Source organism: Gossypium raimondii, chromosome 3 (assembly GCF_025698545.1).
Source record: "Gossypium raimondii isolate GPD5lz chromosome 3, ASM2569854v1, whole genome shotgun sequence".
Lineage (NCBI taxonomy): Eukaryota > Viridiplantae > Streptophyta > Magnoliopsida > Malvales > Malvaceae > Gossypium > Gossypium raimondii.
In genome coordinates, this window is record NC_068567.1 from 62,029,511 (window position 1) to 62,042,483 (window position 12,973).

The following is a 12,973-nucleotide window of genomic DNA, read 5'->3' on the forward strand; positions in this document are numbered from 1 at the left end:
TTACCATTGTACCTAACATAATCAATGTCGTATACCATTGTGACAAGGGGTAAATTACCAAAAAAAGTCCTATTTTTTTAAAATTTATCGAAATGGACACGGTATTTTATTATTTACCAGAATGGGCCATTTTCCCCGAAATTGCGTCCACGTCAGCGCGATGTCAGGGGACGTGTTAGAACATCGCGTCTACGTCAGCGCGCTTTGCTTACGTGGACACAAATTGCGCCTACGAGGACGCGATTTGCTGACGTGGATGAACAGTTTATGTTTTTTAGCTTGAAAAACTTTGAAATGCCATAACTTTTCGCTCGGTTGTCCGATTGAGACGATTTTTTTTTATTTCGAATAACTTTTCGAGATCTACGCGCTGACAAACAGCCAAAGGTGGTTTGCCACAGTTTTCGTCGAAAAAAATCCTTTTTTGCCCCTAAATTTCAATTTTTTCGGTTTAAAATTGAATTTTGAAACATTCAAATCATTATTTTCCTTATTTATTTGAAGTAAACACGGATTTTTTTACGAATTGTTGTATTATTTTTCGATTTGACACGTGTATGGAATAGGTCGATAAATCGTTAGAACGTAAGTAATATAATTAAGATAATAACAGATTTCGATAATATGTCAATTAATTAGTTTAGCTTAGTTGGTTAAGATGCTTGCTCTTTTCCCTTAGTACCTTAGTTCAAATCTTGTTGGTAACAATTTTGAATCTTTTTTGTACTTGTTGCTATTGATGTAATATTGAAGAGTTAATTGATTAAAAAAATAAATACAAGTACAAAAAGATTCAAAATTTATTTTTTCAAAATACCAAAAAAGCCCTATATTTTTAAAATTTATCGAAATGGGCCCGGTATTTTATTTTTTGACCGTTGGGTATTGTTCACGTGCGGGTCGAAATCGCGTCCACGTCGTAGCGAGATCTTGACGTGGAAGGAAATTGCGCTCTCAAGGACGCGATTTCCTTCCACGTCAACATCTCGTACCGACGCGATCGATTTCTGACGATATACCGATATCGCTTGTTGACGTGGACGCGATTTCCCGAAAAAGGACCATTCCGGTAAATAATTAAAAAATAAAAATGGGCCCATTTCAGTAATTTTTGAAAAAAAAGGGCTTTATTGGTAAATTGCCCTGTGACAAGTCCCATGGTCTTTATTGTAAATTAATCAGGGGCGAATCCCGAGGCTGGCAGGGCCCAACCACTTTAAAATGAAAATTTTATCATTTAAATTCTTTAAAATTTTAAAATTCTAAATTAGTAAAGATAAGATTATACTTTGGCCCTTTAAAAATAATAATATTTTGATTTAATCTTTTAAAAATTATATTTTAATTATCGTAAAAATTACAATTTAATTTCACCCCTTAAAAATTTTTTGATCTCACCCTTAATTGCAACTAGCAAAAGCACATCTAAAAACAAGTGAATTTTCTTTTTAGGTTTAATTTACGATTGATTTTTAAAATATATTTATTTCTTATTTTGATGTTTAAATATTTTTATCTCAATTTGGTACCTAAAATATGATAAATTTATGTTTTAACCCTTCTTTTAATGTTAAAATAAAGCGTTAAGATATTATGGGAAATAAAGACGCGTCACTTAACATATTGTGACCAATAAAAAGTTCCACTTGGAATACTTTATAACATATACTATTTTTCTTTCATAAAATATATATATTATAAAATTTAAAAAATATATAAAAATCAGAAAAAAAAATATTTCGAAAATCGTTTAAACACTATAATTCAGATTAAATTTCAATTTTTGGATTTTTTTATGAACTTGGTGGGTTCAAAAATATCTGCGCTTTTTAGGTCCAAATGTTCATATGTAGAGCCTAAGGGCCTAAGGACCTGAGGCCTAACCTTTTAACTAAACTATTTTATGAGACTCAGTTTGGCTGGTTATTAATATAAGCAAACATAATTAGGCTCATGATTAAAGTGATAATTATTTAATGTCACTTATGGGTTCAAAAATATCACTTATCTTTAATTGAAATTTAAAAATATTTTAATGACCTAACAGTTGAATCTATCGATATAATTATACTTATCGTGTATGTAAATTTTTTAACAGATTCGATATCTCTATTATATGAAGGGAATATGAAATATGACGGTTAGATCGTTAAAATATTAATCGTACAAAAATATATGGAAGGGTGTTAAACTACTTTAGATTCATATCGGTGTAAGTGGATCTCTCCTCAATTATAATTACGGGCGAGCATTCGATTGAATCCAGTCAAATCGGGTGAAAATTTTCGAGTTAATCGAGTTGATAAGTATTATTTTATCATCTTAACTCGAGAAAATAAATAGATACTTACATCAATTTGTTGTTCAAGTTAGTAGAATTGTAAAATTTAACTTGACTTAAACTTGAAAAATCGAATTACTTATTCGAGTTGACTCGAATAACTTAATTAAATAAAAAATTAAAATTTTCTTTTTCTTTTTTGGAGTTTAATCGAATTTTGTCATCCCAAAATATAATTAGTGTTTTTTTTTTTACAATTTACATTATTCCCAAAACACCCTTCCTGTACACGAAATCCAACGGTCCATATCCATTCTTTTTCCACCTTATCCAAATCCCTAACCGTCCGATCCCTTCATCTGTAGCCGTCGACTTTAATCCTATAATCTGACACACACGGTCACACCATTTGCATTTTACTATTTACACTGTTTATTCGATATAAAAAACTCCCCACATCCGCCTTGTTCATCGCCTCAGTCACTTTACGTTTTTTTAGGGTAAAAAAATGGCAGAGAGTAGGTTGGCCGGAACGGTGAAGTGGTTCAACGACCAAAAGGGTTTTGGGTTCATCACTCCGACGGACGGCGGCGACGACGTTTTCGTTCACCAGTCATCGATCCGTTCCGATGGGTTCCGTAGCCTTGCAGATGGTGAAGAGGTCGAGTTCGTCATTGAGTCTTCCGAAGGTCGTTCCAAGGCTGTTGATGTTACTGGACCCAACGGCGAACCTGTTCGTGGCAGCTCGAGATCCGGACGCGGTGGCGCCGGCGGTGGTGGTGGGTACAGAGGTGGAGGGAGGGAAGGTGGCTATGGTGGAGGAGGGTGTTTTAAGTGTGGAGAGGTTGGACATTTGGCAAGGGACTGTGGGCAAGGTGGCAGCGGCGGCGGCGGTGGAAGATACGGGGGTGGCGGAGGTGGATACAGTGGGTTGGCTTGTTACAACTGTGGTGTCGCCGGTCACTTTGCCCGGGAATGCCCTGGCAATAACCGTTGAGCCTTAATCCCTGCAGTCTATTATGAAGTATTGTTAGGTTTTTGAGTATTTCAAGGATTATAATGTTAGTTATATTGTGATGTTTTAAAATAGTTGTAATGGGCACTTTTTGTAAAGTTATTTGCTCTAATGGAAGAATTTGGTATAAGAAATGGAAATAATGTTAAAACTTAAAACCCCTAACTATCATCAATTTTTTTTGGTCAAGGAAGTCAATTTCATAATGGTAGATCAGAATAATAAAGTTTAGTTTATATTTCGATATAAATTTCGGTTACGTCAGTTCATTTCGATATGTACTAATGCGTATTGATATGAAAAAATTTAAATCTGAACTTGATCCAAACTCAAAATAATTTAAACCTTAAGACAATCAAATATGAGTCTATTGAAACTCACTCCTTTGTTGCCTTTATATTTACATGTATGTACAATATATACAACGAAACACATTGATAGTCCTTTTTCAACCCATAAATAAGAGTATAGTGCAATTCAACATATTCGAACTCACATTCTCTTATAATGGCAATAATACCCATGTCTGTTGAACTGAAACCCAATCAATAGATAATATAAAGTTTTCATTATTCATAAAATACTAATTTAAAAGATTTTTACAACTAGTGTACCTAAAATTGGGAAGGTGGGGGGATAATTTATGAAAAAGAAAGTGACATTTTGTGCATGATTATCCTTTTTTCACTTAGGGTTCTCTTTGTTTATTATCTACTTCCATTAGATGGTAGAATGGAAATAGTAGGGTGGGGAGTGGGGAAGCCTTGAAAAATCCAAACCTAAAACCATATCAATTATATAAGATAAATTGGTAGAGGTGTGTTTATGAGTAAAGTAGTTTGTTCAACTCGACCTATTTTAATTCAGGTTTGAGATTATATTTTTTAACTTGAGTCGAGTCAATTCGACTTGTTTTATTGTTTAGAAATAATTATAAAAAAGGGTAATGTCACATTTGATAAGTGTACTTTCATAAAATGTTCAATGTGGTATTTGTACTTTCGTAAAATACATATTGGACATTTTCAAAGTATATGTACCGCATTAGAAATTTTATAAAAATACGGGTAGCAAATGTGACATTATCCCTAAAAATATAGAAATATAAAAAAATATTATTGTTCATATATTTATATAATATAATTAAGTTTAAAAACAATTATTTTTCGAACAGTAAAATAGATCATTTGAGAGACATTGAGTGAATCGAGCTCGAGCAACTCTATCACAGGGGTTTGCTTGCTCTTTTTTAATTAGCATGTCCATTCATCCCTGTTAAGAACTTAAATTAATTTCAATCTAAAACAAACCAAATAAAAAATAATTTGTATCCAAAAAGATTTGAATAAATTACTCAAAATGATATAAACCTATGATGATCTAAATTAAAAGACTTAAGCTTAAAACTCGAATGACATGACTCAAAATGATCTAAACCCGTAATGATCAAAATTAAAAGACTTAAATTTCAAACTCGACTGGCATAACGTAGAAAATTTCCAAAACTCAAAACTAACTCAAACTCGAATTATTCAAAAAACAGACATAAACTCAAATTTACTTAATTCAAATGGACTAGATTCAAAATGATGTTTCTATTTACATGGGTGCTATGGAGATGAGGTTCATTAGCTGTTTTAGCTTTTGCATCAAGTTGGACACAATTTCTGGTCCTTATGCAAAGTTTTCAAATATACCCAAAATCCAAAGCCTCAAGACCCAATGATTTTTCCTTTAAAAGAAAAGCTCAAAGTTTTCTCATTTCTCGAGGACTTTTCAATTCCTAAAATAACAGAAAATTTGAATTTTTTCCAAACATTGAGGCTTTTATTTTAAAATAAATTTTAAGGCCCACAAAAAAGTTAAAAAAATATATAAAAAAAACACGAGCTAAAATGGGCCAAGAAAGCTCAAGCCAAAAACTCCCCACAAAACCCAAGCTTCAAAAAAACACCATCGCAATTGTAAATGGGAGAGACCGTCAAGAAATACCAGAAAAGCCGAAAGCAAAGGTGAAAGAAGTACATTTCGTCGTGTTGGGGATCAATCCATATAAACAATGAAATAAAAAAGGTAGAGAAGATTGAATACAAGTTTTACGTGAAAAACCCTCAGTTAAGAGGATAAAAAACCATGGGCAAAAGAGGCTTTGGCTTTTTACTAAATGAGTAAGTAAACAAGAGTACAATATGAAGAAAATAACCTTAAGTGTACTAAACATACAAACTCAAATGCTGAAAACAAAGCCCTAGCTCTCATAGAACAAACCCAAAAACAAAATCTTAATTCTCATGGAGTTCTTTCAAAAGGGATACAAAATATTCTCCACAGTTACCATGAAAACTCTCACCAAAGCTTATCTGCAACATCTTGTTTCCCCCCCAAAAAAAGTCATGTAGTACTACATCTTTAATTGTATTTTTAATTCACCTATCAAAACAAGGGTATAAGGCCCCTTTAAATAGGCTAAAATTAAAGATCTAATCATACTAAAATACATTACAGTAATTAGAGTTTAACTTGGAAAAAATAATAGAGTTTAACTAGAAAAAGAAACCCAATTTAAATAGGAAACACGTCTCCGTGTCGCAACGTCGGGAAGCTTGTCATCGTGACGTCGCTGTCTGTTCAATCGAAAATACGACGCATACCCTACACGTCGACATGTGACACTTCTAGAAGGAGACCATATTACGGCAAAACAGACATAAACAACATCTTGATCATAAAGAACTCTCATGTTTGATCTGGTGATTAAAAACGGTTCACCCATAAAACACACTAAACCTTTATTTGAATAATTTCCTCTGTAATGTGTGTTTATGTATACTAAACATTTAATTATACCATAAAAGAAACACCTTAATCGTTAAAATAAATTATTATTGCCCAACATCCAAGCAACATCATAAATCCCCATACCCCATTTTTTTCATTTTAATCATTAGGGTATATTTTCTGGTAAAATCTTTTTGATGATTTATCATCATGGACAAGACAGATGAAAGAAAATGAAAGATGCTTTCAAGTTTCAACAATATAGACGCATTCTTTGTCCCCATCTTCCATGAAACCAGCTTTCATTGCTTGAATCATCATTTTCAATGCCCAAACACCAATGCCTTAGAAAGGGAGTCTCAAAATCTTCATTACAAATTTGATTCCATGCCATGTTATCAATCTCCCTATAAGTTATCAGATTTAATCGGCTGATCAGTTTAAGAATTAATTAATGTATCGATTCGGAAAAAGAATAAAATAAATCACGTTTACAGCAAATTGTACGATAAAAGTAGAGGGACCGCTTGGTACTTCAAATCAATTTAATAGTATTATCAATTTCGACCTGATTATTACGATAAAAGTAGAGGGATCAAATTAAAAAAATTAAATTCTAAATTTCAGCATAATAAAAATATTAAAATCAAAATTTAACTTTTTTTTTTAATATTCTCTTGGAAATGCATTGCAAACTCTCTAAGCTAAATTAAAAAAAAAAACCAAATTGGATGGCATTGTGTGTTTACAATAATTAATTTTACCAGCCAATCCAAAAATATATATATTTATCTGATTTATGAACTTCCGTTTGATTTCGGCGGCGGCGTAAATCAGTGGCGGCGAGTGTGGTTGAATGGTTGGTGTAGAGGAGCGGCTGCGGTGGTGTTGAGGCCGTGGGATGGAGGTGAAACCGCCACTGACGGTGGTGGACATTGGTAACACTTTGTGAAGAGCCCGAATGTGTCGATCTGGTCTATAAAATTTACCATGCTCGCCCATCCACCGAATCCGAACCCAACGATTAGGACCCACACCACAATGAACACGTTTATAGTGAATGTCCCCACCCATCTTCCAAAGTACTTGGGTGGTTGGTCCACAGCATTCTGCATCATCATCATCAGCCGTTCATCAAATATCAAATGGTACTAATCATACATGAAGATCAAACGGTAAATATCACCCTAACCTCTAAATTTGAAAACCTATTTGAATAGTCCCGAATAATTTGAATATAAAAAGTCAACAATTCAAGTCTACTTAATTTTATATTGGTCCCTTAATTCAATTTTTTTGGTTTCGTCTGACTAAAATCTTATTTGCAAATTGCAATAACTCGAACTTAAGTAATAGGAACCCAATGTCTCAAAAAATTTGAAATACTAAATAGCATAACACGACTCAAATTAACTGAATTTGAAACCAATGTTTTAATATTTGAACTCGTGATCAACCTAGTTAAGCCATTAGTTCACGATTCAACTCAAATTTATAAAACCGGTTTGACCATCCATTTTTTGTCTCGATTTCTTGCAAGTACCCCAGATACAGGGGGAAAGACAAGGACTGACCCTCTCTAAAATGGTAACTTTGCCTTTAGAACTTTTGAAATTTAGAAAATTATAAAATAGTATAATGGTAAATTTATACTTTTGACCCTAAAATAATTTTCTGCCAAGATATTCTGATATATCAGCAGGAACATACTCAGATGAATAGTTGCTTACTGTCTATTTTGCATGAAATAAGCAAAAAGAAGGCAGATAAAATCATAAAAAAATGCTGTGTAAAGACATTCAAATTTCAAATCAGGGGACTGATTCTGCTAGACTCTGACCACACGTTACCACCCAGATTTTTCTTAATTGTCATTACTTTGAATTTTTTTTAGTTATGTTTAGTTCATAGTTTAAAGTACCTCTCTAGCAGTGGCTGATCTGAAGGTGAAAATGTGAGCCAATGCAGGGATGATATAGACAGTGAAGCTAACGAGAAGAGATCCCACAGTAGAGTTGATAGGTCCAAAGAATGGGAAAATTATAGCCAAGAACCAGATGGGAATCACCACTGGCAATCTTGCTGCTGCTCTTTTGCATAGGCTCTTACATTCATGCATCCCAATGGCTTTCTCCCATACAAAATACAACGGGGTGCATGCAAATCCAAATGTTATGAACTGCACATAACATACCCATCAAAGATCATCATAATGGTCAACATTTTGTTATGTATGTGATAAAAAGAGGATTCATAGAGCGGTAAATATATCAACGAGATTTCATATTCGTTAAATCAAAGAGCAAACTCATCCTTTTTTAGGGTAGAAATGAATGGAATTTCTAACAAAATGACTGGTTTGCTCTTTAATTTAACGTATAGAGATTAACTTATCTATTTTTTTAGTAAAAATGACAAAAAACAATTCAAATCTTAATACAAAAGTCTCCATAATACTTTTACAAGTAAAAGTACCATGAAAGTCCTTATACTAAGAGTACTTATACTTGCCTGGTGGATGAGCATTAAAATGACAGCCATGTCCCTGAATGTAGTTCTTGGGAGAAGGGAAAAAGCATTTGAGTGATCGAGAAGCATGTCCCCAAATGCCCAATAAACAGCTGCCGCTGAAGGAAGTGTCAGTGTCATTACATACAGTGTGGCTATCAAGTATATAGCTTTAAACCTCTGTGGCTTCCACATTGCATGCATGATCTCCCTGCATATACCCCCATCACATCACAGGAATACGGCTTAATCATCATACAAAATTGACAAATTTTAATAGAAAATTCTTTCTTATAGGGACTTAATCTCAAATTTTATCAAAGTATACATACTAATAATATATTTTAACCCTTTTTTTTATGCCTGTGGGTGTGTGTTGGATTCATTGAAAAGTGAACCTTCTTTTTTCCCATGATAAAAGCAAAAGCGAAAGGCACCAAAAAAATAAAGATCATTGGCTTTTATACATTGAAAAGGGAATAATAACTTTTTTACCTTCAACACCACAAATGGGAATTTAGAGAATCAAAAGCTAGAACATCAATTACTAAATACAAAAAATATAATATATTATATTAAATAATAATTTAAACTTATTGATTATTGGCCATTAGATCTCCAATGGTCAGATCATGTCTCTCTGGTCATTTTCAGAACTGGTTAAGACATAAGACCAGGCACAAAACATTGAACAAACAAATTTTATATTCTTTTGAAGATAATGTAAAAGACAAGGATTATAAACATAAATTTTTGTCTTACACAGTGACAGCATGTCCCCCAAATGTATAGAGAATGTTGGTGGCCCCAGTGAAGTATAGCACTAGCTTGGTTGGACCAGCATGTTGAACCCCTTCAACCTACAATTTTTCCAAATCCCATGACAGTATAGTGTTGAATTTGATACCATTGAAGCACAAGAACTATGGACCAGAGAAGGACTAACTTGTTTATTTTTTAAGTGAAGAGGGGTAAAATGCAGTTTTACCACTAAAGAGCTTTTAAAATTACCTGGCCATGGAGGAGGGAAGCAATGGTGAGGTACCAAGCAGTGTAAGTGGTCATTAAAAGACCAAGGAAAGACCAGATTCTATAATTGTGAAATGAAGGAATAAAGACAGTGGTAGCACAACATGCCCCAAAGATGTAAGTCCATGTCCTCTTGTCTAGATTGTCATTTATGTAATATATATTGCTGCAACATTAAAAAAAAACAAAACAAAAGGATACCCCCCGATATCAGGGAATTCATTGTCAGCCTTGCATGTTTGATTCCTTTTTCATTAATTAAATATATGAACACAGTAAAGGGTTCAAAGAAACGTTGCAAATCAGTAAAAGCAGACCCTGAAAAGAACTTGCCATGGGGTCTCCAGTTTTATGAAATTACATGTTGGCGTAATGGTAAAATTGCGGTTTGCCCCCTAATAATTTATGATACCTTGCACAAGCTATGAGTTGAATGACAGATCCAAAGAGAAGAAAAGTGCAATTGAATGCCAAACCCACATTTCTCCAATGTTTTCCAAGGAGACCATCAAGAACTTCAAACCACTGCATGAAAGCAAATAAAGTTTGGATTTTTAAGACCAATTTACGACAAAAGACTTGATTTTTCACTATGGTCTATCTAGATTTGAAGGTGTTTGTTAAAAAACCTGAATGACATGGTTCCTGAAATCAACCTTCTCTCTTTCTTTCCTTGTTCTATATTCTACATACAATATGCTAATGATATAAGCTGTCCAACTACCCAACAAACCATAAAACAACTGCAATAAGATACCAGACAACATCCCCAACTGTGAAAATGAATATGGCAATGTAAGCAACACTTGAGCCACCTGAAAAACCAAACCAAAAAAAAAAATGTTAAAAACCAATACTGTAATAAAGGAAAGATGTAAGAACAAAAAAAAGAAGCAAACCTGATTAGAAGCACAGCTGAACCAGGCATCATATACAGAACCACCATGCCAGAAGAGCTTAGAGAATTTGCTTTTCATGCCCTTTGATTTGCCTTCAGTTTTCATAATTTCTACATAGTCCCCAACAATCACAGTCTCTTCTTCCCCTACTTTTTCACTTTCCATGGTTGATAAAGCTCTGGTTTTTTATCACTGGTTCCTACAAGTTATGTTCTTTGATTTGAAAAAATGAAAAACTGGGGTTGTGTTGGTTCAATGTAAGAAGAAGATGGGGTGGTGGAAATGAGTATAGATATAGAAGTGGTGTATATGTATATATATACAAGGTGGTGGCAGAGGTGAGTAAAAATATACTCTCTTTTTTTAGATTAAATTAAAGGTTTTTTATTCTTCTTTTTGCGGTAAAAGTAACTCATTGCCTGTTTTTTCCCAACTATTCAATGCATTGAGAAGTAATTTGGTTCTTTGGAAAATATTTTATTATTTTTTACTATTAAAAATTAGTTTTTATATGTTTGTTTAAAATACATATAACACGTTCAATCTCATGGGATAGCTTGATGGTTAAAGATTAAATTGTCCCAAATGTGATTTAGATTCGAGTTCTACTAGTAGAAAACGCATGCAACTGGACACACTTTTATATTCTATCTTCAAAAATGACTTATTTCTTTAATTTTTTTTAAAAAATCGATCTATTTTATCAATTAAATTTTTTTGACATATTTGACTAATTTAACCTTAATATAACATTATTTTATTTAATCTAAAAGATTAAATTAAATTAATCAGAGAAAGCGTGAGTGGCTTTGTCTGCACGAGCGGGTCTCTTCGCTTCCCGAGCAACCAAGCTTATTATTACATTTGTCTCTCTACCTAATCTAACCTTAATTTTTAGGTTTAATTTTTGTTTTAGTCCCTTTACTTTGCATCACTTGGAGAACAACAATTAACAATGTTGTTAACTTCGACATCCTAATAACATTATAAAAGTAGATTAATCAAATTATGTTAAATTAAAATATAAAAAAATAGCAAATGAGGTTTAAGTGAGACTCGAATATGAGATTTTAGAGTTCCCATAATCTCAACCTTGCAATTAAACCAAACTCTCGTAGGTAAGAGACATAAAATGGTTATATCGCGGTGAATCTAGAAATTTTTCTAGGGCAGACCAAAACTGAATTATAATTTTTATCATGTATTAATATATGATTTCATCATTTTTAAGGGACTAAAAAAAAATTCATTTTAGAGGGGCAAAACGTAATTTTATCATATATTAATTTATAATTTGATCAGTTATAAAGAGCTAGAATTGCAATTTTTCATTGTTCCTTGCCCCCGTATCGCCGCTGAGTTATACCAACATGTATTTGGTGTAGTTGTAAGATGCATTGTGTTGTTTAAGAAAGGTAAATTACCAAAATAGTCACTTTTGTTTCTCAGGTTACATTTTAGTCACTTACATTATCGTGTTGTAACATTTTAGTCATTAAGCGTTAATTGTCGTTAACGTTGTAACAATAAGATGACGTGGCACATTAAATCATCATTTCAAACGAAAATTTTAGGTTAAATTATACAATTGGTCTCTATATATATATTTTGTTTTGAGCAGTTTAATTTTTCTTTCTTTTATGTTAAAAGAGATGGAGAAGGGAGGAAAATAGAGGGAGAATCAGAAGAGAATGGAAAATAAAGAAAAAAAAAAGAAAGTTAAAAGAACATAAAAGAAAAAAATTGCTCAAAAAATATGGGGACCAATTGTATAATTTAACCTAAATTTTTTGTTTGAAATGGTGAGTTAATGTGTCACTTCAGCTTACCGTTATACCGTTAACAGAAATTAACAGCTCAGTGATTAAAATGTTACAACAAGTTAACGTAAGTGATTAAAACGTAACATTTCAAACATAATAATTAAAATGTAACCTGAGAGAAACAAAAATAACAATTTTAGTAGTTTACCCATTTAAGAAAGAACTCGTATTTGAACTCAAAAAACGACACAATTAAAAAATAATAATCATGAATACTAAAAGAATTAATCTCTAAAATGGGTAAAACCAACATCAAATATACCTTAAATAGAAAAAATGGGTTATTATGGAAAATAAATAAGAATGGGAAATGTAGAAGAACAACGTAGGAGAAAGGAGTGAAAGGAAAAATAATAACACAGTAGACCACATGATGACAGCCCAAGGGGCGTGATCTGTTAGGTGTTAGCTTTGCAACCAACAAGGAGAAGAATCACGTTTCAAGACCCTTTTTTTTTTCCTATATGATTTTATCACATGCCCCCCCCCTCCCCCGCCCTCCCCCGCCCAAAATGGATTTATAGACTCCAAAGATTAGAAGGGTCACAACTCGGGTTTGAAAATTTGAACTTTGATTTGGGTCTTATTATACGTAATTATTATGTGTGGGTTTTAATTTGGTGAATCGATTTTAGTTTAG

At 32.8% G+C, this 12,973-nt stretch overlaps 2 protein-coding genes across 2 annotated transcripts; one reads left to right on the forward strand and one right to left on the reverse strand.

Moving 5' to 3' along the window:
• The first annotated feature begins 2,685 nt into the window (after positions 1-2,685).
• Positions 2,686-3,454, forward strand: LOC105795396 (glycine-rich protein 2). The gene has a single exon (XM_012625006.2). It carries the CDS (start codon positions 2,790-2,792, stop codon positions 3,276-3,278), a length of 489 nt encoding a protein of 162 aa, XP_012480460.1. The 5' UTR covers positions 2,686-2,789; the 3' UTR covers positions 3,279-3,454.
• A 3,220-nt stretch (positions 3,455-6,674) lies between these two features.
• On the reverse strand, positions 6,675-10,807 carry LOC105795397 (auxin transporter-like protein 2). The gene is made up of 8 exons (XM_012625007.2): positions 10,511-10,807; positions 10,241-10,426; positions 10,024-10,136; positions 9,594-9,777; positions 9,345-9,442; positions 8,586-8,793; positions 7,996-8,253; positions 6,675-7,183 (listed from the first exon to the last, which is right to left on the reverse strand). Exons 1-8 carry the CDS (start codon positions 10,673-10,675, stop codon positions 6,908-6,910), a joined length of 1,488 nt encoding a protein of 495 aa, XP_012480461.1. The 5' UTR covers positions 10,676-10,807; the 3' UTR covers positions 6,675-6,907.
• Positions 10,808-12,973: the final 2,166 nt, after the last annotated feature.